Source organism: Anopheles marshallii, chromosome 3 (assembly GCF_943734725.1).
Source record: "Anopheles marshallii chromosome 3, idAnoMarsDA_429_01, whole genome shotgun sequence".
Classification (NCBI taxonomy): domain Eukaryota; kingdom Metazoa; phylum Arthropoda; class Insecta; order Diptera; family Culicidae; genus Anopheles; species Anopheles marshallii.
Genome location: NC_071327.1, coordinates 51,769,289 through 51,797,123, shown reverse-complemented (window position 1 = coordinate 51,797,123; position 27,835 = coordinate 51,769,289). Strand labels below are relative to the sequence as shown.

Sequence of the window (27,835 nt, the reverse complement as noted above, 5' to 3'; positions counted from 1 at the left end):
CGACCCTTTATGACCAGCACATGAAGATGAAAAACATGAAAAACTGCTGATTACGATGTTGGATCAACTTTTATTGACACTTGGCGACTCCGACACTTACTGGCACTACTACCTCTATACGCTCAAAGGTGCTGTGATGTTAAATTATTACACTAAAGCATTAATCGAGGCATATTTAACCATAATTCTTCACTATGAAACGTACGTTTGGTCAGCATAACATAGCAATTTCTTTGGAAATATATTTCCACACATTCTGCAATTTGTTGCTGTACAAATTGATCTATGATAAAGTTTGATCTTGACTGATATGTCTAAAACGGAAATACACATGGAGATGTTGTTTTCAAATCTGCTTTTCAAGTTGTTATAAAAAAACTACAATGAGGTACATCCAATGTTTCAGTTTATTAAAACTTGGTATGTATCTGTCGCTATAGACAATATCCGAAGATATTATGTTATTATTAAAAAGAGAGAACTTGTGTACTAACCGAGTATGTCCGGAATAAGGCAGTTCGCAAGGAGGAAATGCATTGTAATAATTGAAACATTTTGTAAAAAACTCAACACTATGTTGATAATACGGCAAATGCAGTCATTATGGAATAAATAAAAAAATAAATAAATAAATAAGAACTTGTGTACTTTTGTTACACACTGTAATCAGCTCAAATACTACTTATTGCACACCAATCTTGTATGCGCAACAAGAGATTTAAACCCAACACACAGTACACCACATACACGCAGAGGTAATTAGTGAAGTGTAATTAAAATTCTTGCCCATCTTCACACTATTACACATAAAAAGAACAGTTTCGTTAACCCGTTAAATCGACCAAAACCACGGTATGCGGAAGTGTACGCGATGGTTCCATCAAAAACTCCATCTTGGAATGTGAAAAAATTCCCAAAACCCCATGTGTGTATACGTTACGCAGAGGAAATGGATGTTTTCGATTCTTGTTTCAATTTTCTCTATCTTTCCTAACTCCACCGCGGAAAGTAATGTGCGCCCGCCAACGTGTTTTTAGACGATACACAAGCACACATTAACGGAAACATTCCCAGCTGCACTGCGATGCTGATGGGTACGGAACGATCTTGAATCGGTCGAGAATACGGCGAGACACTCTTTTCAGGTCTTCACACCTTACCGACCGTTGTTTCGCGAGTGGTTAAGTGATCGGACCAGAACTTCTTCGGGCGCCGGGATCAACTCCTATTTTTATCCCGATCCTCCCAACGATTGTTGGAAATGTTGTTGTTGTTTTTTTCTCCACCTACAAGAAAACCCCCCGACAGTGGCATTTTCATTGGGAATCGTGCGTGGTTAATTGTCTTTCGGATAGACACTCTCATGCTCGTTTATGGGGTTGTTTATGCCCACGGCGCGCAGAGCACAAAATGTATCCATCCCGTCCGTGTGCAACTGAAAACAAATTGGTGTGTACGGGTGCTAAAACGAGCAACTATCGTGCCTATCACCACGTCCACTCCACACTGTACCACCAAATGGCAGCTGCGCTTCTAATGGTCTTCTCGCGTTTCACGTTTTTCTGTGCAGAAAAATGGACTTTCCGAGTAGTGGCTTCAGCTTCCGGTAGAATTAATGCCATTCTTCACGATCTCCCGTACGACGCGCGTGCGTGTCTTTCTTGCGCCATGGGTTTAATGAAGCGCTCGATTGCTCACACCACTTCCTGGTACACCGACGCGCGCGTTGATTGCGTATTGCTTGCTGCTCACCCACACACCAGACGATCGGACCAGCACGTGACGAACGCTGACTTGACGAGCTGATCCCACACTCGAATTGTGGACCGGGCCATCCCCCGGCCGGACGAGACTGAACGAGCACCTCGCCGTTTTCAGCACTGAAGAACTTCCGTCAACCAATAAATCTTCATGAATTTGTGAGAATTACTAGCGTGAAGTGTGATGCTGCTGGGCACCGATGCAAACATCACATTTCTCGCATGGGCGAGACGCACAGAACGATCAGCTTGAAGCTTAATGCTGATTTTACGACAGTTTTATCCAGCGTCAGTGCGGGGAGCTACATTTGGTTATAATTAGATTCAATTAAACTTACACCCGGCCTCGATGCGGCTTGTCACTCCTCTGCCAAGGGTGCCCGATTTTGGAAGGAAGACCCAATATTGATGGGACGGCAACACGCGACACGACCATCATTCAAAAACACGCACTAAAACCACCACGCTGATGACAGTCTGTTTCATTGCCCGTAGCCAACATCTCTGGATGTCGGGTCCGGACCCCTAAGCCCTAAGCTCTTCAATTAACGGCCATTCGCGTTCAGTGACATCCCACGATGTGACAGGTCCGTCGCCCCGAAAACATGCCTTGAAGGCAAAGCTGGGAGACAAAAGGTCGAGAACAAAAGTTCAACGGCCTTCAAGAAGCACTCGAAACGTCCGACAAGATTTTCGGGGGCTTTCGGGAACCGTATATGCCACCGCGGGGTGCCAAAGGTCGAGACCTTCAATAATGGACGACACCACGAAATTCCAGGTCAATTCAACGTCAGCCCCGCATTGCAGACAAAATGTACGCGATGCGACAGTGGCTTCCTCACATCACAGACACAAAAACGCCCCGGCTCTACCGGTGCGCTGGAAACCATCATTGGCTTCGTGGGCCCGTCCCGTAATAATGTACAAACAACTGCCAAAAAGGGGTTTATGTTCTACAGAGTTGGACCGGAGCCAAATTGGACACACGTAAACAGCCCATTTCCCCATCGGCGATTGGAGTTAGTGTGTGTGTGTGTGTGTATGTGCCCATGCTGGGAGTCCAAAACATGACAAAACACGATGTAATGGGATGTAAACACATTGCTGATGTTATCTTCTCGTTGCAAGCTCTGCCTCATTTACGCTCCAACTCCAACTCCAAAAATCTATTTTACACTTACTATAAATTCTTCCCATAGAATAGCACTAAACTGCTGTAGTGAAATGTTGTCCAGCGCTCGACAGCGTAGGCAACTTTCCACCGCTTAATCTCGCCCAATTACAGGCCGGAAATCGAAAAATTTTCAACGAATCGCAACGTCCCCGTAGGCATGCAAAATGATGTTGCATTTCGCGAATTTCCACTAACGGAGACAAGATCAAACCAGCGGACCAGACCCATGACTACTACCGGCGGAACGTCAGGCAGCCTAAATCCCCCCCGGCACCGGTGCGATGCAGACGATGATTATTAAATCATGCACCACCACCATATCCCCCATCATCATCAACTGGAGCATGGGACTGCACCCGAGTTCTGCGTCTCGCTGTCGCGTCTCATTTACATCCGAGATCCGATTTGGAATCCCCGTATGTTTCGTTGCATTTGTGGAAGAGGATGGAACCGGGACTACCGCTGGAAGGGCAGTAGCAAGGAAAGCAAAAAAGAACACACACACACACACACACACACATACACACACACACACACACACACACACACACACACACACACACACACACACACACACACACACACACACACACACACACACACACACACACACACACACACACACACACACACACACACACACACACACACACACACACACACACACACACACACATGTCTATTAAAACACAGCCAGTGCTCCAGCTAAATGCATGCATCCATGCAAAAGTCATGTTGCAATCGAGCGGAAGGGTGGGGAGACCCAAAAGTGCATCGAACTTTGTGCTCACTCAACGGAAGTGGCTATCCTTGGGTACGCGAAATCACCCGGGAGTTTCGGCGACAGTTTCGGGAGGGTTGGTTTTAGACCAACACGTTTGGAGCACACAAACACAAACTCACCGAAAATCGTGCTCAAACACGGATTATGCTACTCACCGGGCTACTCGTGGAGAAAACACTAAAAGCGCGTTGACTTTTCGAGCCGAAGGAAGCATAAAAGCCGACAGCAAAGAGATATTCATTGCTTTGTTTATTGGGTGGGAGGGTGAGAACAGTGGTTGGATTTGTTTATATTTTGTGGCCATCACGGCTCAGAACAATATTTTTCCACATTCAAACCGCTCTTCGTTCGGAGCAGCATGACGTGGCGAGAAAAACCCGCACCGTAAAGACCCTCGCGGGAGCAAGAAAATTGAAAGCTTGTGGAAAAACAAACATTGGCGTAGCAACATTGCGGCATCCGATGGAATAGCGCAGAACAAATTAACGATGACTAATAAATGTTTGTAGAAACTGTGGAATATGTTTTCGAAGATAGAGATAATAAATTGGATTGGAAAATAACCTTACTAAATCTCGAGTAAACTTATAATATTTATATTGTTTAGGATTAAAGGCGATGACTATCGCTGTATTAATTCAATAATCCAGTTCGAATCCATTGTATACTGTACTCTAGTGATGTGCACAATGATTCAGAATGAATATATTTATTTATTATTTATAACTCTTTGCGATTTAACTCATTCCCAAAGAGTTGAATCATTCTAAATAATTAAGATTTAATTCTTTACCGCGACCTTCAACTCATGATTTAATTCGTGAATTCACTCTTGTAAGAGTTAACTCGCTATTTAATTCTTTACGGCGACCTTAATTCCCACAAGAGTTAACTCACGATTTAAATTATGAGTTAAAGTTCACCGCGAAGAATTAAATCGCGAGTTGACTCACGATTTAAATCATGAGATGAAGGCCGCAGCAAATCATTAATTGAAATTATTGAAATCTTGAAGAATGAGTATAAAAGCTAAATCTTCATTCTAACTCTTCAACTCGGATTTAAATCCTAAAAAAGAAATAAAATTCCCATCTCTATTCATCTCTGCACTAAGCAATGCTTACCTAAAACAGGATTAGAAATCGATTAAAGCATGATAATTTGTATTTATATATGCAACTCGGAAATTTCACTTCCAAAGGAAATTTGACATGTTCTCTGCACTATCGTTGACGGAAGAATGAAAGAAAATGAAATTTTATATCTTAAAAACAGCACAAATTTTAAAAGACCACAACGACAGTTTCTCTTCCAACAATAAAGCACACAGGAAAAATAAATGATACACTAAAAAGTCCTACCCATGATAAATTATACGCTATTTTTTATCACAAAAAGGAGATATGCCTATTATCCGTGGCAATCGTCGAGCCTCGATGAACACGGATAATCGGCGCTCCACTGTATTTGTTAAAATATTGGCTTATGTTTTCTTTCAAAGTCGACTCTATAACGTCATGTTATAAACAGCCAAATTCGGCATACGCCGAAATTCAAGATACGAGAATCTCCCTGCATACGCTTTGTGGAGGGAAGTAAATTCTTGCCTGTGTTCATCGCTATAAAAAATACACATTACGGTTGTGTGCTGTTGCGTTGGTAGCAAAATCATATCCGTTGCAATGGGATTGTGGAAGAAAGTTTGTACAAACAATCTTATTTTTAGAAAGGAAAAACAAACCGACTTGAGCTAACACAGCACACCAATGTGTCATCGCAATTATTGATTATGGATAAACCGTACAACACTTAACGATTCGCATAACCATCTGCTGCTCATGCGTTATTCACGAGCTAAACGGTGTGACTTCATCACTCGTAGTTGGATCGCATACATTTCAAACAACAACTGCCGTCGCGTATTTTATCAACAACCTGGGCAATAAATTTCTAAACATCCAACCAATCAACACAAACGGGAGCGGTTTCGATCTTTTTTAATAAGCTACCCGTTGTATATTGTCACCTTTGGATGCGGTCTTTTTCTTTTGTGTCACTGCTATCACTGCTTTATAATCGGCCCGCGATAGGTGTTCGTTAGTCAATCACGTACCCGCCCATACAGCTATTTCCCACCGTGTGCACTTTAGTTAACGATTGGCAAACGTTTGTTTGTTTGTTGGTTAACGGTTCGCGTTGGGGCGCGTTGTTTGCCTTCGTGCGGAGTGCCACGGATGTCATAACCGACCGGCAATGCACATGAATATACAGCACATGGCACCACTATCGCCGCTAATGGATTCAATCAGCTAGGTCAGTAAAGAGTTCAGCCAGCTGATAAATTAAAAAAAAGGCCGATTGCTGATTACTGAAACGTGCCAATCTGCAAAATGAACCCCGGAGTTCGGATGCAATCTGCGCACGGTGGGACCATCGCAGAAGTGAATACTTATGTCAAACTAAATTCCATAACATCAGCGTCATTCAGAGCTGGCAAATAGAAAGACTTTTAATTGACATATTACTGTTAATATTGAGTGAAAAACATTAACATTCATTTTGGTGCGATTTACACAATACCCAAGCAAGATCGTAAAGTATCTTACCATAAACATTTGAGTGTTAATGTCATTTAATCTTCATTACATACGTTAACGTGCAGCAACAAAACCGCTTAAAGCACCACATTTACATCACTAACGAATTGATGCATCGGAAACGATCTTCCACCCAGGACATGATCGTCGATCAGCCGGTCCATAATTGAACACTTCGGTACTTTCACTTTAATGACCCCCGCGCGCACAAGTAGTGCTGGTCGTCAAAGTCATACAGCGCTCTGGAGGCGCTAGTGCAGATACCTCACATCGAACGGGGAATCAAACGGTGCTTCAAAGGCGGTTGGCAGGCGAATTCATCAGTGACGCTTTCGCGGCTCCTCATCTCCGGCAAACCCGGCCATAGAAAGCCGGCAGGAATGCCTTTTCGCTCCATATTTTTACTAACCTCACCACCGTCAGCTCACAAGGCGCGCGTGCTGTTCCGTGTGGCAATCGTGAAAGGTACACGCTGCAGGAAGACTTTGCTTAGAAGCATTCCGTCGCAAATGGAAAACCCACCCCAAAAAGGTCAAAATGTCAGCTAACACTCTCGCCATAAACCACGGCAAACTCGTGGAGAAGGAAAATTCTTGAAATGTAACTAGAAAAGCGAAACCCCACCGTGAAGTAATGCACAGATGATGCGAGACAAAAAAGCAAACGAAGGAGCTTTTTCTATGAATTATGGACTGCCCTCAAGGGAACTATCCGTTGCATGCACAGTGCAGGGTTAGACAAACACGAAAGCGTACCAATAACAGCAGACACGTGCGCGGATGATTGTAGATGCTAGCGAATCAATTTTCAGACCATTAGAAGTTGGATCACTTACCATAGAATCGAAAAAAGGCCAATAATATATGTCTCTAGTACAGCATGTCATAGTACAGAATGGTTCAATTAGATTTGGGACTTTATAATTCAATTGTTGTTACGTTACGTTATGTCATGTCCGAAAAAAGTTGCAAAAACGTCGATTTATGTGTTTAATTGTTCGTTAAAAATTAATTTAAATTTTGAATTTACATTCTTTTTGGCAAGAGCTAGCCATTGCGGTCACTTGAGCTCGGGGGTCTATAGACTTTTATCTATACACGAAGTATTTTTATGACAGTTTGTTCCAGAAGTAAATTAATTAGGAATAATTTTCTTCAAGTAATATTCAAGAAATTACTCCGGAATAATTATTTAATATTCCTTCCCTACCGGCACAACAACTTCAAGAGGACTATCCCTGTCATTTCTGCCTTTCTGTACCTTAATTTACCCGTTGCTGGATAGTTAGTCCTGCGTACGGGGAAATGGTTCGGATGGGATTTTGTCCCGATCCTGCCGTGTGAAGATTTATCATATACACCAACGGGCCGCGTTTAATATTTATAAAAGATATAAACTTTATATAAAAGTTTACTGCAGAACCAAACAAATCCTTGTGCATGATACAACCTCGTATCAATATAACCCTTGGTATTTGCTCGATTGTTTGACAGATAGCAAGAAATAGATAGAACCCTGCAGCAAAACGTCGTCGTTACGGCGTCGAAAATGATTTGTGTCTCAAAAGTAGACGAAGTGAGGATTAATTGATAACCGTTTCATGGAATTTCGATTTTAACGATCGCAACTAAAACAAAAACGTACAATCTCGATTATATCAGCAACACGATTATATTTGAAACAAATATTTATCATTGCTTTTAGTAGATTAATGCCATCAGATTACAATTCAGCAGCTTAAGGTTACCACGGTCCATTAACCACACACTTACCTATGGCTAAACGAAAGCTTTGGCAGGGGTTTAAATTATTTTAAAAGTTATTAGACCATCACCACAAAAGCGAACCGTTAGCTTCTCGGGTGCTACCGCGACCCATTTCTGGTAACAAAATGTCCATTTGGAAAATGAAACAAAATACGAACACGAACGCGGCTACACCGATACCGCAAATCATGCTTAAGCGCAAGACGACAAGGCAAGATTTACAGCCGGTCAGGAAAGCCGTCGTGAAGGTGATACCGATATGCCGCGCTGCTGGTAGGACGTGGTCAGGAACTTTAGAGGGTAGCTTTGCTTTACCCGGTTGCCCACCCACTCCTCTCCCTCACAAAAGAACACCCAAAACCCGGGCGGGTGACATTTTAAAATCGGGACGGGTCCAAAGCTGTTCGCGTGAGTAGCTCAGCTGATTGGTAATGGCAGTCGTGTGCCACGTGGAACGATTACTTCAAAAATGACCCATTTGAAATTGAACTCTACCACCCCACAACGTTAGACAGTGGCGGGGTGTTGGGTGTCGTGTGGTAGTAACCAACACCGGTAACCTTTTCAAAATTTTGACAGCAAAATACGGACGACCTCCGGGGCCGTTCGGGTTCAATAATTGGATTATCACCAACAAAACACCTCCCACACCAAAGGAGGCATGCTGGTCGATACCAGATTCAATTGTAACTGCTTTGCGGTGGAGTGGTCCACCCGTTTCATGCTTTGATTACGGGCGCTATGTTTATAGCACAAGCTTGGGACCACCCTGTCATTATCAGCACCCAAAGATCATAGCGGTTTCTTCCAGTCGGCGCAAGATAATGGAGGTCGTCGTCACAAGTTAAATCGGTCCCCGTCGTTTTGCGATGGAAAATATTTACCGTCGCAGTGGCGCTGTTTCCTTCCTTCCCCCCCCCGTCGTTCCAACAGCTGCACGTAGCTGGAGGATTTAGATTGGCGCTACAGTGGCTTGGTAGAAGTCAACCCCAATAGAAAGCTTCACACGATGCCCTTTAATCATTTCTCTCGTGCTGGAATGCATCTAGTTTCATTTTTTTTCTCCAATTCATCGCACCGTGATCGTGACCTGCAACACCTTTTCCGTGCCGCACAGACAACAGAATACAAACACAGCTTGCTCGTATTTCATGGCGCAACTTTTTTTTCTCTCCCCCTTCTGTCTAATCGCCAACGCATGCAAAGCTGGCCGATCTACACGGATCGCGTAAAACATTTCTTCATTTGTTTGTGATATATTTCTCTTGCCCGCTGTATGTTGCGCTGCTGTATTAGTAGCTGATGTATGATTTATTTTTCCACCTCCTCTCAGTGGTAGAGCTGACCTTTCGGAGTGGATCCACAGTCTTACGCCCAACGTGTATCCGCCCCTATCGAACATTACCAATCATTTATCAAAAGTAGCCGGCTTGGTACGCGGTGATACCAGGGTGACCACTTAAACGTTTCGTCTCAATCGATGGCTCGGCTGTGCCGACATTTTGCAGGCAAGGCAAGGTGGCCTTTCCGCGTATCGCTTCATTCGCCAGCGGAATTAACGCCACCGCGCGGTGGTACCGGCATTGGCGAAATGGAATGAAGTAATTTCACGTAATTAGTGTGCACCGAACGGTCAGCGGCTTTGTGGCGCACCATTGAGACCAACGTCCTCGCGAAAACTTCAACTTCAAAAGGGCGTAAAATGGCACGATTCAAGTTAGTTCCGCAGTGGCGCAGGTACGGAAATACCTTCAACGTATTAGCAAGTTAATCGGTGCTGTTTAACGTTCCAACAAACCAACGATCTGAATTCATCCGCAGAACCTTACGTTTGTGCCGCTGATAGCAAATGGTTGCGGCTCTGGTGAAAGCAACTCCGAAAAAGTGATCCACCGTAATGTGACTGTTTTTAAATTCCTCTACGTCCAATGATGTTGCCGAATGAGTTAACCTTCACGCTTGTTTGGATGCCACCTCGAACAAAAAATCCCTAACATCAGACAGTTGTTGCTTGTACTTTTTTAACCAAATTTGTGCCCCCCTGCCTTCGTCTGTGCTGGAATCGCGCATATTAGTGAAAAATCAAACGTCAAATTTGCTCACACAGCGCATTCATGCGATAGCCACCATAGCCACAATCGGCTATTTTTTTTTTTTCGGCACAATTGTTGAACGAAGGTGAGATTGGTGTATGTAAAACACCATAACTTACAAAGTAAAAGCGCAATCGGAATGGAGAAAAAATAAACTACATCCAACAAACAATCGTAATTCATAGCCGGACGAAGCCGAGAGTAGAAAAAAAAACCCTTAAGCCCCTGACCTACATTAACAGGGTAATTTTTCGTGTGATGGTGGTAACGTCAGCGTCATGTGGCAAAACAACCTACCTCTGGCTAATGCTAGAGTAAGGGTGTTAAGAAAGGCCACAAGAGAGATGGTGTGCTGTGCCGAAACAACTTTCTCCAAATATGAGCCCAACTTAAAGTAAAGAGAGTAAGTCTACAACAAAGCAACATATTCTTTTTTTTTGGGGCATTTTGATGAAATTTCAGATCAAGAATTCCTTGATTTATTAAAAACTGTTTGTTCGAAGCTAGAAATTCCTGTCTCGTATACGGGGGGAACAAATCAGACGAGATTTGGTACCGGTTCTGTCGTATGAAGGCCAACGCAGCTAATACTAAACCACCGAGGAGTACAAGCTGCACAATGTGGAAGAACAAAAATAATGTTTATTGGTGTAAATGAGTAACTTGTGTAAAAAAAGAGGAACTTGTATACTTAATGGTGTTTATACTGCAAAAAATGGCAAGAGACCTTAATTCGTAAAAATAAATATTGCTTCTTCATTAGAAGATCATGTGATCAATTTGTCTATCCAAGTACACCTGCATAATACGCTAAAGACTCCATCAAGAAATTGTGGACATATCGAATTTCTCGCATTTCTTTATTTTATTTTAAACATATTCTCCAATTTCGACATCCGATCGTGCATCATACAGGAACAAAAGCAACACTTGACGTCCGTGAGAGCCAACGCCACACGATCGCTTGAATGTCCGCTATGCTCCGATGAGCCCACGACAGACAGGAACATCACGAATGCCTACCAACAACAAATCGCATCGATCAAAACGGAGCAAGCATAACCATCCAGAGTTCTGTTTCCGAAAGCTCTTAAGCCACTCCGCTTCCGTACGGAGCGGATAATCCAAACAAGACCGGTACAGAATCAGGTCCGGTGGGGTATCATTGGTTTTTAAGGGGATATTCTTTCAAGCCACGCCGACACCGTCACGGACCATCGATAAAAATAGTCGCGCGAGCGCCGATGTGCTTGTGATATCGATAGCGCACTCAAAGCCTGCCTCCTCGCCGGCGGGATTTTAGATTGACCCGGTATGCACACACATATTTCCCTTTCTCAATATCGACCTGCCCAAGCGGTAGTATAATAGCAGCAACAGCTACAACCGCCTGGCATGATTTCGGCCCTTCACCGTGCAAGGTTTCAAGTATCGGATTTCATATATTGCCGGTTTCAGAGATTGGGGAGAAATTAAATTGAGACCAGAAACACCGATTTAAAGGGAACGAAAGGGAAAATAAAACGAAATCCTCACATTAAGTACTTCGGTGGCGAATAAAGCAATGCAACAAGTTCTCTGCAGCTTGGTAGACAACCACGGGAGAAATTAGTTTGTGTAGTTCAAAGATGAAAAATATTAAGACACCCTACAAAAAACCGCATTCATAACGTGACCATACGACGACAACAAACTTAGCGACCCGTGTTTCATTAATCCAATTGACCCACCCACGGGAAGCCATAAGCGAATTTAGCTTCCAAAAATATAACTGTGGGCAAAACGCTTCTTTAAGGGCAAATAAAGCAGGCCATTTTTTGCAGAGCAAAATATTTCCACCTTCAAGACCTTGAACTAGGTTTTTTCCCTACCTAACCGAGCCTACAGGCCCTTCTTATTATGCAGCTCTAACGCGACACTCCACCAACCCAGAAACCCCTTCGATTAGGCGGGTTTGTTGGGCCCACTCGCAGGATAACCACGAACACGCTTCGACCGTATTCTGGTGACCATGCACACCAAACTCCATGGCGTCCGAAATGTTTATAAACAGTGGCCAAGCTTACCACGGCACGGATGCTCCCTTACGATGGGCAGGCACCACACGAAAGCGGTCGCATTCGGATCGAGAAAAAGAACAACCAAACCCCATCAACGGGTGCGGGTGCTCTGAAACGGACCGAAGCATCGGACAATATCAGACAAGTCAAGGGCATCTCCGCTGCACAAGGGTGTGTGTGTGTGTGTGCGTGTGGCAACACCCAAGAACCGCTTTCGTTTGCGCAACAACGGTGGTGTGTTGGTGGTTCATAAGCACAACAGAGGCAATGGTTACTTACGCTTCACAGTACGGCAGTTTGTTGAATCCTTTGTACGTCTTCATGTTCAGCGTCATGCCACATTCGTGACATTTGAAGCACGTCTTGTGCCAGGTCTAAAATGAAACGGAAGAATAAATAAAAACACGAGAAATTAGTCACGGAGGTATAAGCAGAGCGAATGTTACTTTACAAGAGCTAAAAGAACTTTTTGCTGTGCAGTCATTAGGACTTTTTACCAACTACCTTTTCTCAGTGCAGAGTAATAAAATGCAATCAACCGAATGGGAATATCATTTTGTAGGAAATATAATTTATTAAAATAATACTCTTCAGTCATCCATCAGGAATTAGTATCGATTCGAGTGACTACCACCGTAGCAACCGTACGTTGGTTGGTTCGTACTCGGACAATGTTCGCGCGGAATACATCGATTATTGTGCATCACTAGTCCATTTTGACACACACAGGTCGGAGTGTCGTCGTTGGTTGGCGCGCAACGTACTAAACGACAGTCCGTCGTACAAGTGTCCACGCAACAGGGCCTGTACGGTAAAAGCCTTGCACCCGGTGGACATACGGGCGGACACGGCCTTTCCGTATAATAGTACGCGTGAGGAGGCGCTACCGTAGTCGGTGGACACTTTCGCGGACACTCCGACGGCAGTATGCATCGTCCCTCGTGCAGCACATACCCCTCGTTACAGACACAGGTCGGTGGTCCCGTACAGGCCGCTATGCAGAAGATCTTGCTACAATCGTTGTCGCAGGTTTGCTGACAGCAGGGCGTACAGGGACTGTAATGGGCGTTTGGTCCACAGAACTTAACCGGCTCCTCCACGGGACACTGTTCGCGCGCTATACACCGACCCTCATGCCGCACGAAGCCACTGTCGCAGGTGCACACCAACGGACCCGTCGGAGGCTGCGCAGGACAGAGTACCGCCGCACAGTTACTGGTGCACGTTTCCTCGCAGCAGATTGGAGAAGGTTGCTGCACCTCGTTCGGAGGACACACCTCAAACGGTGACATCGTCGTCGTGCGTTCTGGTTTCGGAGGGCATGGTCGCACCGGACGGTAGAGATAGTTGGAGCATGACGAGAGATTCTGGGACTGTGACATCATGGAGTACGGACCGGGTTGTGAGAAGGGGCGCGGATAATGCAGTCTGGGCGGTGAAAGGTCATCACCATTACGGCCCACACCGTAGAAGGTTTGTGCGCAAGGTCTCGGTGTCGTCATCGGTGGTGGACACTCTGTTGGTGGCGCTGTTGGAGGACACGGTGCCGGACATTCGCACTTTTCGATGCACCGTCCCTGGTGGCGCACGAATCCTGGTTTGCAAACGCAAGTCTCCATCGGGATGCCGGTTGGCGTCGGTACACAGTCATTGTCGCACGTTGGTTCACACACAGGCGGACACCAGAGGAGGACCTCGTTCGGTCCACAACATTCTACAACAAGGTGTAAGCGAATGGCACATTAAGATACATCAAGTTTAGACCACTCCAAACCCCAAGAACCTACTTTGACTAGCACGGCGGGCAGTCGTCAGGCTGGGTAAACAACCCAACAGCACCAGTAGAAGATTGACCGAAAGCAACAGCCGGACGTTGGTGTCCATTGTGTGAGCTGTCCCAAAGAACTCTGACCACAGGTTTGGGTAAGCTTTTCACTTTATAGCAAAATTTAAACACAAACCCATGGAGCCTTCGAAACATGATAGCTGGTATCGTCGTGTGCTCAGTAAAAACATTACCATTTCGGCATGATAAGACCCAGCAAAACATTGGGCCCGTACGTCCAAGTGCGTGCTGGGCCGTACCAACTGTGTTGGGCAAAGTTTACTACTCTGTACACGGTTTGTAACGGATCTGCTGGTGAGGTCCGGTAACCCTTCACGCTGAGCAAACAGCTGAAATTGCAGGACCCACATCGAAAGAGTCATTTTTAAATTGCGCCCAGCCAGTGCCAAAACATTCCGCAAAGTTTACAGGCGCCGGTCACACGAAACCGAACTTGAACTTCGGTGTGGCACGAGGATATGGCCTCAACGTCTAGCAGTAGCAAAGATAATGCGTGTGTTTTGTTGTGAAATGTGAGGAAATATTATGACATCTTGCTGTCAAACTCAAAATGTCTATAGTTGCACCAAAAAGTTCCGCATCGGCATCGTGTACATCAGGCTACCATTATCTTCGAGTTCAAGTGCCCTCTTTATATACACAGTGTCTACCAGCAACCCCTTATCCGTTTACCTTCTCACCGGCAAGACAACCGCTAGTGTACGAATGCTTCTTCAACTTGGATTATAAATCAACGGTGCATGTTCATCGACCATTTGACCGGATGATACATAAAGTGGACTGAAGGTTTCACGAAATTAAGCCTAGTCACACCACACCCAGGACGGTTTTCGTCAAGTTTAGTCAGTGCAAAATGATACCCTCACGAAAGGTTATCAATCACTCTCGAGGAAAAACGAACCTCAACCAGGGAACGGCACAGTAGCGTAGAAAAAATTCACACGAACTGTGCTTGGAATCAATAACAACAGCTACACGATTAGCTCAACTTATTTAGAATAACAGTTCAATAAGCTATTATCGACTAAATAATTGACCTATGAACTATTCAGATGTTATAGTAGATGTATACTATCTGTCATTTTACGAATGCCAGACAATTCTAACAAGTCTGCAATCTGTGTACTTTTTAAGAAGCTGAGATAGTTGCGTGAGGACAATGTTCTCAAATTTCACCAATATTTCTCAACTCAAATGTATTGAACTTCTTATGACTCTTTTGTGCTATACGAGATATGTTTTTGTGAAGAATCATTAATATGAATCTGAGTGCCTTCGTATGACTTCTGAGTCATTCAAATCAGACATCTTGGACGTCATTAATCTTGGATGATACGGGAATCTTTAGATTAGAGATTGAGATTCTTGCATTCTGTTGAGGATCTTGATCGGATTTACCCAACACTAATTCTAACTAAAAATTCGAATTTCTAGACGATCGACTCTAAGAGGCAAATACATCAAGCATCCGAATCAGCTGACTGCAACAGTACTGTACAGGATGTGATATGTGGCGCCGTACTGTTTGGACAACCTACCATTATCTCCACCCTCAACCATGACTAATTCACCAACGAGAGTAGTCACCTACCGCTTCAACATATTGCCTTCCCACTAACCATCTATCAACGGCAATTAATGGAAATGGAAAGTGAAATAGTGTCAGGTACGCAACTAAACGCTTCCGATCCAGTGGCGGTTCCGATAAACACGCGATACGATGTACGGGGTGGATCGAGAGCGGAAGAAGGTGTTGGGGCAGGTGTTGATGAGCCTTCATATCCGTTTACGTAACGAGTCGTACTCGAGACCAAGATTGGACACGCACCACACTCAATCAGCGCTCGTCCAAGATAGGCTACACGTTTTTTTTTTTATTTTATGGTGGAGTCGTAACCGCACCACCTCCGCTACAGATAGCGAGGAAACGACGATGTACCGAGGAGCAGTAAAAAAATAAAACGTGTTGTGCATGAAGACAGGGGGAACAGTTACAAACCTTAGTTACAGTCAGTGCAAATATCAACACGTTGTTATGCACACTAGGAAGACGTCTTGTCACTTTTCCCCAAAAATGGAAAAGCCACCTCCGGCGCGGAAGCAGACATGACGGGACTGGCGGTGGTGGTGGACAGCGGATTGCTTTGAATGATGACATCCGACACAAGTACCCGCCGATGGTAGGAGGTAATGCAACTTTCTCTCCAAACGTGCGAGGGAGATTCCTAACTCGTTGACGTTATTGTTGATTTCGTTTGCCAGCGATTTGGAAAAGCTGCCATGATGGATGGATGGTAGGAAGTTGAAAGGAAAATCTTGCCCACAGGCGACGACGATCATCGATTGCCTCGCCCCCTCCCTCGCCCTTTCCCTCTGTCTTCCCGTGTTCCCTTTGTGCCTTAAAAACACACCATTTCCTTTGGATACGGCGCCTCGGGGGTCTATAGGGCCCCGATGGTTTCAAATGCTCATTCGCGCCAGTGCTTGCGGTACACTTTCCGGACAAAAGGGTACGACAAATTGCAGACATCAACCGCCGTGTGCCCGGTGTGGTACACACGATCTCGAATCTCCCGAGCCCAATGCAAAACGGGAAAGTGATCGAGTGGAATGGTGAGCAGTGCGTCTCCTCCGTGTCACAAGGCGACATTCAGCGCAAAAGAGACGAAAACGCGTAACCCCCAAGTGTAATAACCTCATTCACCGGATAGTTTCATCGCACACCGTCTCTCGTTTAACTCGTCGGGTTTGAGCTACGAAAAAAAGCCGCGTCTTGTCGATTAAAACATTCCTTTCGGTCGAGAGCAAGAGTGAAACGAAAAGACACAACTCGTGCAAGGGTCATATTGCATCCGGGTGGATTATTATGCAGGTTCCGTGGCGTTTGCAAAGGCAGAAGCTGTACGTCTGATGACATGGGCTGATGCCAAGGGGTCAATGGAGAAAGTAGGCGCTTCCCTTCCATTCCGGCGCCTGTTTGTTACAAAGACACAAGCCAAAATGATCGTGATGTAACTTCTTCACTTGCGTCAGTGGGGTGGATGCAAATGTGCTTGATTAAAACTTATTTTATACCCATAAAATGTGTTTTGAAGTACAGCCGGAAAAGGTAAGCTTATATAAACAGTCTAAATAAGACAACAAAATAACTTTGGATGAATTTGAATAACTTTCATGGCGCTGAATCTCTACTATAAAGATTGAAGAATCTTCAAAACTTCAAGAATCATTCGAGAGTGTTTCTTGATCAAGGATTTTTGGTCGCGTAGTTATAAAAGCACAAAGGAAGACTCGCAGCAACGATATGTTCGACGAGTTTTAGTTTTAGCTAGAGATGGAAAATCTAACTCATTTGAAGAATTTAAATCAAAGTCGATGAGTTAGAATAAACATTTGACTCTTTAACTCACTCACAATTATGATATAGCGTTTAAAGAACAAATACTCTGTTGCGACAACGTTCGGTCGCCGCAAAGTGTTAAATGCTCAGCTCAGCTCAGTTGAAATTGAAGAGTTAATTCAGTTAACTCACTCATGAGTTGATTCAGATTTTAAATCACGAATTGAAAGTCACCGTGAAGAGTTCAACTAAAGCTGTTTTGATTGATTTAACTCGCTGTCAATGAGTTAAATTTCAAAAGAGTTAAAATTGATCTTCTTGGAGATTTGGTTTAACTCACTCTCTATTAAGATTTGCTTTAATTATCGTGAAACAAATGAGACTTGTAAGACTTATAACCTTCATACACAGAAAGATTTAACGATCTAGAGGTTTATAATGAATCTCACTTTTATTATAAATCTCAAAAATGCGCTCCGTCTAAACAGGATTTCATATAAATATTTTTGAATCTTCAGAGATTCATGAACCTTTTGAGAGTTGAATGATTCAAATTTAATTCCAACAATCAAATAACGGCTCGTTTTGATGAAACGTTAAAACCCCAACAACGATTGTTACAATATTTTACAGCAAAAAATAAACAAAAGCCTGTTTTTGGTTTGTGAAAAGCTAAATTATTTTCTAGTTTGTTTGTCGACCAGCTTTTCCAAGGTCTAGCATCTTGACCAGCAGCTAATAACTACAGGAAGAAGCTTAAAAAATTAAAGCAAAATTTATGTTTAATTGTGAGAACCACATAAACGGATAACATTGTTTATGGAGGTGCTTTTCTACAAGAGCAACAACAAAAAACAATAGCAAAGCTTACTGAAATGCAGATTCGGACACCAATTAAAGGTGAGCACGCAAGTGCCATGAAACGATATTTGCCAAAAAATAATAGTAAAGCTCATCAAATGTCATCAAAAACGCGTTATTGACTAAATTATTAATATCGCTGTTGCAAAGCGGAACCCAATTAATTGAAACCTGAACCCGAATGCCACAATAAAGAATAGCCCTTAACGAACTGTTGGACAGTCCAATGTGCATCAAAAACAGTTTAAATAACTGAAGACTTTTCCCTGTCAAGCTTCACTTCCCGTCCATTAGCAGTTCAAGTTCAAAAACGCTGGCCTAACCCGATTCGATTGTTGTAGAACGATTTGTTGTCGGTTTTTATTCGCTATATTTTCAATCAACCCCTCAGTTCACAGTTGACACAATCTCATTCCCATAGGTTTGTGGAGGTTCCGGACGACCAATCAAGGGTAACGCGCGTCCAGCCGCACACAGTGTTCATCTGTGTTCACTCGCTTCACATGCACAACATCCGCACATTTGTTGGACATAAACAGGGAAGACACATTTATGCTCGATTGCACAGTACGTTCCGGTGGGGGTCTTTTTTGGTTGGGAGTTGTGTTAAAACCCAAGCAAACGCACACCCGCGCACACATCATTCGGAGGGGTCTCTTGCTGGTTTAGCTGTATTGTTGGTACGCGTTCAGATCGAACAGGTTCAACCCTGTGGACGAAACGTTTGAAACCGTCGTTCGCGCCGATCCATAAAGAAACCGGTCCGCAAGAGACGGTTGGCGATCGCGACCGTTGCAAACTCTCCACTGCGGAAAACATCGCGATGCGTGATAGTGTGAGTTTTATGTGCCCTCGAATGAGAATCGAAACAGACGAAACCACCATTAAGCTTCTTGGAGTGGCGCATATGTATATCGTTGGCGATCAACGCGACCTTGCCTACTGAGAAGTGATCAAGGAAAGTTGATAGCTACACGGTCAGCAAGCAAGCAGTCTGGCTCAAAAGACGCCACCCAAATGGCTTCTTTAAACTGGCAACAAGCGAACGGATTAACAACACCAAGCAGTAAGATCATTTTAGCCTTCAACTTTGCTTAAAATTTGAGAAATAAACAAACTTCTTTATTAGGCTCGTAAGAAGGCAATGATATTCTGAAGACTTTATAGACAATAAATTGAACTATAAAACTTTCATTCCAAAAGCTGTTCCTCAGAATTATTAATTATACAATCTTTTAAAAACTTTATCTCGAATACAACATTTGTGAGCCGCATTGGACACAACAACAAACTTTTACTAGTTGAAATAAAAAGGTTGTGTACATGTCGACGCAAACAAGGAACATTCGATTGCGCAATGGCTGTAGTTCAAGCCTGCACAGGAGTCGCAGTCGATTATGCACGTCGCTTGTTTAGATTACGCACTCGCACCCCTAGAGGTAGACAGGCATGAATGAATGTTTACATGTCTCGTACAGCAAAACAAGCACTCCGTCGGAGGTTTTGCTCTTTGGCAATTAAATTAATGCATACTATAAACAATCCATTCCGGCACGCACCGAACAATATAAACCATTTCGCCGAAGGTGTGGTGGCAGAACACTTTCAGTTGCAATACGCAAAGGATGTTTGCTTTCTACGATACTAGCGGTAAACTCTTAACCATCCATATGGAGCTTATGATTAGTATAATTATTAGCCCATTGCGTAAGGCAGCACACGGATCCGCTACGGTCCTTGCATACCCCCCGGGTAGTACTCGCAACTCGAACAGTTCCTGCCGACCAGAGATCGTCCAAAACGTGTCCAGTAAACGGGGCGTGTGATCATACCATTGCATACAACGGACTGCAGGACAACTTGTTGAACAGCTTTCAGTTTCATGACGATCTGGTTGGCTTCAACTTTTCCATTTCTGTACAGTTCCAGTCTGCTCTGCCCGGTTAAGCTGGTGTACCGGTCTTCTTGGCTACCCCTCTGCTTGCTTACACCCCTATCCCGCCGCATCCTACTGTGCTGACCTTATTTTATCTAGCCTTTCGTGGTTCCATTTTGTGTGAACATATCGCGCAAGAAATATTTATCTACACACTGAAGTTCAGATATTTCATAATTCTACGGCCCAACCGGACAGGAGAAAGTGAACAGATAATCATCGCACGGACTTTGATTCCGCTGCAAATGCAAATCAAGCGCTGGTTCCCTAATCAACTAAAACAACCTCAGCTTCGAGCGAAAGCGAAAGCAGCAATAGACACACGAACGCGGAACTTCCTTCCCAAATACGTTCTACCATCGTTAATGAATACGAACACGGGCACATGTTGGTATTGTCTAAAAATTCACCACCGTACCGAATGGTTCGTTACCGGATCGAATGTGACAGTGGAATGTTAAATATTCACCGATAAAAATTCCAAACGCAAACCCCTCATCATCATCATCGTCGTCATCCACATTGACATAAGACCCATCACCCAGAGTGCGGTCGGGCCTGTGGATGATGTTTGGAAGCCGGTCTGGACAGCAACAAAATTGTCACGTTCGATCGGGCACGTTAAGAGCATATATGCGCGTTCGGCAGTGATCGTGAAGGCTGAAAACGGACACACGCCAGTAACACCAACAACAACAGGCCAGTTTGTTCACAAAAAAAGTCGACCGCAAGGCGAACAGGTTTTACTTCTTACCTCTGTATCGATTTGTAGGTTGTTTTTTTTCGATGAATGATAAAAAAAGGAATACAATCTTCAAAATGATACGCAAATGAACTAGAAATTGTATGATTCAACGTAACGTTAGATTATGCTGATATCGAAAAGCATCTGTTAGGCTATCTTAACCCTGAAAATGTGGCAAATGCATTAAAAATGGACTGTTTTTTTGCGACTTTTAGTCGAGTTCCTTAACAACTAGTGGCGAATCTAGCTATTCATCTTATGTTGTTATTTTATTGCGCCATAAACGAGATTTGATAACGTTATCAGTTAATAATTGCCTCCACGAAAACATTTTAGCAACTGCGAACGGAGCTTTGTTTGTACTGCAAGCACCACACCAAAGCGAAGACGTTTGAAAACGTGATATCTTTTAAAGTCTTTGCCGGAGATACGCAGTAGCTACGCGGATTCAGAGAATCGCGTGTTTTATAGATTTGACAGATTACGGAGTTTCGTTCGTGGAATTCAATGTCTAATTTTCAACTTACAATAAATCTCAAAAACGCGTTACATATTTCTAATACTGGGGCAGATCATACCGTAAGTTAGAGGGCTTAAGCTAGAGGGCCTGTTCTATCAAATAATGCAAGTACCGGGCTGTATCATTATGTACATATTCGTGAAGGACATAGCATTTTGACATAAAGAATAGCACAAGGGATTATTTTTGCGGAATTACAATTTGAGAAAAATCAATTAAAGTTTAGAAATTTAACTAATAATTCAATTTATTTGAAACAATATAAAATTGTGAATATTAAAATAAACTTTTTTCAGTTGTTTTCGTTAAAAAAATTTGTTCACATTCTTTGCACACGGAAAATATGGCCAAACCACAGGTTCAGGTCATCTAGCAAAATTCTTTGTTTTGGCATTTGTCGAGCCTAGGTTAGCTGCTTTGATTAGGTAAACAATCTAATCCTACTTTCATAGGCCTTACTTGGCTTGCCATTTGTACGGAGAGCTGTAAGCTGATAAGCCCGGAAACGTCAAAAGACATACAAACAAAACTGCCTTAGTGTATGATTCTGGTCATTATTTTAATTTTTGGTTAAACTGTTACTAAGCATTCGATCTCTTACTGCGATATATTAAAGATGTTTTATATTCAATATACGCGGATTTCTCTGGGACGCATTATTCGCGTATCTTGAATAATGACTATACTTCTTTCGGTAGGATAGCTCCAATAGAGCACCATTGATATCTTCTCCCTCCTGGAGAAAGGTCAACGCTTCGAACAGAAGCCGAATTCTGGCATCTCAACAAGACATCAAGGTCTTGATGAACGGCAATACCTTCTTTACTCTGATTGGCAACCATTGGCGTGAGAATGCGTTGAATTACTCGTGTAATTCACATCCTCCGCCAAGAAGATTAGCATAGACGACTCCTACACCTTGATCCCGAGGAAGGTCTTTGTGTCGTTAAAGAACAGCGAAAGAGAAAATGTTCTAGACTTCAGGATTTGCAGTGTTTGAGGATATAATCACAAAGCGTCTTCCAAAGTTGTGAATTTTTTGACTGATCAAACCTCATAAATTATACCAAGACATCATTTAAAGAGATTTAAAGAGGATATTCAGAGGTAATCATTACACCGAAGATCACCAACTACTTTTATAGCCCTTACAGCCTTTAGGACTTGTAAGAATGATCAAAAATTATAAGTTAATAAGATATTCTCAAGTATTATGAGGTAATGAAGTTCAGTGCATTAGATCGTTTCAATTGTCAAAGATGTGCTCAGTTGTATTGATTTTCCCGCCAAAGCGTTCATTTGCAATTCCAACAATATTTAAGTAAGCCGACATGCTGCAATTGTTACAATTTATCATTCAAAACCATTTAAACAGACCATGAAATCAATTCCCAATGTATCAATTCGTTGCAAAAGGAACAATAATGTGCTATTTACGAGGTCCGCAAAACCATGACGGAAAATTCGAACACAATTAGTCCGGAGCTCCCTCGCTGTTGCCAACAAACGATACACCCCTAATTCAGGAACAAAGTGCAGCTGCCCTAGTGTGACCACCGGTGCCATTACTGTCATCCCTGCGTTCACATTCGTCCACCCCCCTGAACAAAGGCCGATATCGAACGAAATCAGAGCAACATCCATGATGCGAGCGAGAGATGCCGTACAATCCGTGCACTACCGTGACGTGCATACGATGCACATCGAACAGGGTGCGACAACTGCACACCCTGCACGCGTGTACAGCCGTGTGAGGCCATTCCTATCAGCGGCGATTGTGACGGTTGTTAAAGCACACACGCAAATGTGCGCGACTGTCGCGGGGCGGGCGTGCTTGGAATGTCTCCGGGCGAAACCCATAACAAAAAAGTATTCGAATGTGCTGCCTCATCATCTCAACTATCATTGGTCGGGTGGACGTTTGAATCACGTTCGCGATTGATCTCGCGCTTTGACCACCAAGACATACCGGCAGTAATAAAACGTGATCGATAGTAGATCCAGCAGCAGCTGCGTGGAACACCACCGTAGACAACTGACTACTCGTCGATCCGTCTCAAGGTGAACACGTCGATGGTCCAAGAAGTATTACCGATCGTCTACATTAGGCGCTTTTGCACGCTCGTAATATTCTGCTGCAACTGCACAGTGCATCAGTGTGCTAACAGTATGGTCAAAATTATTTTTTTTGAAATGTTACATTAAACAGTCTTTTCCCGAGTTATGCAAATGATGTGTGCCAGAGAAATTCACGTAACTTGAATTTTCGCGTAACTCGAATTCCATTCATAACAACGTCTTTATTTTAATCGATCGAACACTCCCTCTTTCAGGTTACGAAGCATATACATAATTGATATTTCTACGTATATTTCAACAATTAGAGTAAAATTTAGCTGAAAGTAGATTTTTTTACCACTAAAACATAACGTGTTTTTGGGAAAATTTGAAATTTACCAAACAAAAATTGTTTCAAACAAAAAAAACTCGAAGTATCTCGAATTCGCATTACTTGGAATGTGACAGTAATTTAAACGGATGTAAATGTTGATATCCATATTGTAATATAATCAACAAAATAAATTATGACCATTAACCATCATGATCCATTCCATTTGAACAATAAGCTGTCAAAACAAAAAAAAAACGGGAACTCGTAAAAACGCCTAAAAGCACCTAATGTAGACGATCGGTCACATTCGGCGCCACACTTATAACTCGATTTATTCCTGTGGCTGTGTGTTGTAACGATAAAGTCTCTCGTTCGGTACAAAAAAAAAATCCCCCGATTAAAAGCCAATAATTTAGCACGATCATGTTTGCAAATACTAACCAAATCGGTGTGCTGGGGATGGAAAAGTGTCCAGTGATCTAATACACCATCGTACAGGAACTAAGAGCCGTGATGACGTGAGCACTCCGCGCACATCATAAACACTTTGCATCGCAGGCCACAAATCGCTTACGTCATTTCATTCCCGCTCCGGGTAAAGAATTAACAACTCGTGTGTCAAACTCATCGTGAACAGATGTGTGTTGAACGGTGTGGAGGTATTCTTTAAATTGCGATACGGAAGGCTGTTCGTTGGAAGCGTAAATAGTGCTTGAGATCATCGGTAGCGTTCCAAAGAAGTAGCGAAACTATTTGCTCATTCACTTCTCGAAACCCACCGCGACGGTTGCCATGGGTGGGATTGTGCTTTTGGCACATCTGTTTCGCTCTAAATTGCCAAGAATCATTACCTATCGACGACCACACCTTGTATGGTTTCGATCATCTCCCAGCAGGGAGATTGCTGCACCTTCTAACGCTAGTCGGCCACGGTCTAAACATCTGGAACGACCCCATTTGCCGAAACAGTACAGAGTTCCGAAAATTAGGATCACATTTGTTATTGCAAAGGTTGCTAATTTTACGAAGACAAACGCGCCCATGAATAGACTTTAGCGCACATTCTGTCAGGGCAGTTTGCAGGCGGTCGTCCCGAGACTGCACCAACGTTTGTGGTAGGACAATTGATGAAAATTGCTCATCTCCCTTCCATTCAGCTTCCAACATAGTTGATTGTACTTTATTGGACTCGAACAATGACTCGTCTATGTATCGGTCCACTGAATTCCAAGCTAGGGGGTTCGGGCGCAACAAATTCGCATGTAGCATCACGTAAGAATCTTGATCCTCCTCTCATCAGCGTGCACGCACACACACAGAAAAGGAAGTTCTCCATTTGAGTGGCAATAAAGCCAAATTTGTCTCTCGCTGGGAAGTATTAAATTCGTTACCAAATCCGTAGATCGGCGAAGCCCTAACCCTAAATAAACGCTACATATTGCAGGCTGAATCATGCATCGTTATTATTTCAGCCACAAGCACACGGTATGAGTCAACTTGAAGTTCGCAGAAATAAAATTAATTTGCTTGGCTAATTCTAGACCACCACGCACCGGACACGTGTCCCGGGTAGAGCGGGTTCCCCTTTTGGATGCTTACAATAAAAACTGTAAATGATTATGATTCATGTTGCATATTGTTGCACTCACTCACAGAGATCGGATGTTGCGAGCGTGGTTCTTAGGCACACAATCGCCCACTGCGCTGGAAGATTAAGTTAATGCAATGCCAGCCCCGCTACCTCCAGCATAAATCGAGACCCTATCAAGGCGTCCCTTTATTTGCGTTTCGGTGCGTTCATGTATATCCGGAAGATGCAACACACTCTGCCTGTTTGGGGCTGTGTGCAAATGCAGTGCAGCTCACGCGTGTACGTGCATTCAATGGTTAAGTGCATTAGGTCGGCTGCATGCCTATAAATAATCAGAACCACGCTAAAGCTGTGTTTTTCTTTGCAACAACTCACTTGCCTAGGCTATTCCCGTTAAAAACAAAGATACATCATCTTTGCTTCTCTCAGCAGGCGCAACAGACACGCACGATCAAATGTCAAGCCACTTCAAACCTCGGTTTGGGTCCAGGGCGCAACATGTCCGGTGATGCTTGAGAAGGAAGCACATTTCCTGCCGCACATACGGCAACACACCGAAACATGTCAGGAAGGTTCTTTAGTTAACAAACAAAGTCTTCCATTCTGCCAGGCGACACATCGACTTTCTATTTTACTTTTCCTGTAAGCTGTTCAAATGTCTTCCAAACACGATCCATGCTGATGATCTCACAAGCGAGCCAGCCACGGGTTTGTTTGGCACATTATCTCCCAACGAAAATGTAGTGTGCGCGATCGCAATTAGGCTAAACATTGGCAAACAGCTTATCATCTAATAAACGAAGCTTGAAATTGTTTAAAATAGAGTTTAGCCTTCGGTTTTCCGACCGATGTTGGACAGTGGCCTCATCTGTTCTCGGCGTCCCGTTGGTCCGCGAATTGGGCAGAGTGGTGCACCGTAAAAGTGGCAGCAATTCGGCTTGAGCACACACGCACACAGATGCCCTGGGCATACACCAAACCTGTCAGATCCGACTGCAGACCGCGGCAAGACACCAGCTGCGTAAAATAAAGTGGGAAAATAAGCACTGGGTAGAAAAGCAAAACAAAGGCAACACTCTGTTTCGCTTTCCATCGGGTTGCGCACAGATTTATTTTACAGGATCTCTCCTCCTACCTCCCTCCATCACATCCCACGTTTTTCTTGTGACCCTGACCATCATCGACGTCGTTCCGTTTGGATGCATTAAATGAATGGTGGAAGTTTGGTTCTTTTCTCCGTACAATGTCTTAGGGGATCGTAGAACAGACGGTGCTCAGCAAGCAAACCACATATCCGGGCGATGAGTTTAAGGGGGTAGTACACTGCATGGATTGTGTTGTAGTTTACTCGAAGTTCTTGAGACATTTTGGTCCACAACGTTCCGAAAGAGGACTCAAAATTTCAAACATGCTTTCAAAGCTGATCATCAAAACGGAAAAACGGTGCATCTGATTTTTACGTGGTTAGGATTTTTTATTTCAACGCAATTGTTGTCTTTCATCGCCTTATTCTCATTTATTTAATTCCAAAGCATACTTTTACTTTTATTTTTCTCATCTGGAACTCTGAAGTATTTTCAACTTTGTATTTTTCGAAGAATTAATATTGATTTTGTTCTATCTCATATGATGCGGCTTCCTTAATGTCCACCAATTGGCAGGTGGTCAGCAGAGGGATTGTGTTAAGTTGAATCTGATGCAGAGGAATTCCCCATTTTTTATGGCTTGAACAATGGTAAATAGACACATGCATTCGATTTGTGTCGTAGATTTAAAATTATCTTTTACTAAACGTGTGAATTCTCCTGCTTTTAGGCATCCATAGCATACCACCCCCTTAAGCAAAAAAGAAACATTTGGTTTTGTAACGTTCAGCGGGATATTCCTGATCGCATTTGGGGCTGGACAGACACTTCCGGCTTTTACTTACAAGGACAAGCGTCCAAAGAAAATATATTACTAAAAGGGGCATAAAAGGGTATGCTTAAATTTGCATCAACTGAAACAAATTCATGTATAAATGATTCAAAATAATGATTTCTCAGCAATGGCTAATGAAAATGTAGCACCTTAGTAAACTGTTTGCAGCATTTACATTTGCATTTGCCACAACATGCCAATCTAACCTAGTTACTGGCTAAAAACGGCTAGTTGCTGCATGGGAAATTCAATTTCCTTCCCTTTCCACTTGCATCTCTCATTCTCTTTCCCTCTCTTTATCTTTCTCTCTCTTCTCTTTCTTTCACCTTCCTTGCAAATGATAAATAACCCTGCAGGCGCATTAGTTCTTATTGCCCGTTTCGCACCGGATGAACTGCTCTCAGTACAGTTGCATTGGCAACCCAACCCCCACCCTTCTCGTCTTTTGCA

General features: G+C 43.4%; 2 protein-coding genes across 2 annotated transcripts in view; both read right to left on the bottom strand.

Moving 5' to 3' along the window:
• Positions 1-27,835, bottom strand: part of LOC128714815 (LIM and SH3 domain protein Lasp) — a 51,745-nt gene that overhangs the window by 21,844 nt on the left and 2,066 nt on the right. Inside the window, exon 2 of the mRNA XM_053809695.1 lies at positions 12,514-12,608. Coding sequence (XP_053665670.1) covers positions 12,514-12,608 — 95 coding nt within the window. The remainder of the gene's footprint in view (positions 1-12,513; positions 12,609-27,835) is intronic.
• LOC128714814 (zonadhesin-like) lies at positions 12,843-14,118 on the bottom strand. Its single transcript, XM_053809694.1, has 2 exons — positions 14,022-14,118; positions 12,843-13,948 (listed from the first exon to the last, which is right to left on the bottom strand). The coding sequence occupies exons 1-2, from the start codon at positions 14,116-14,118 to the stop codon at positions 12,843-12,845; spliced, it is 1,203 nt and encodes a 400-aa protein (XP_053665669.1).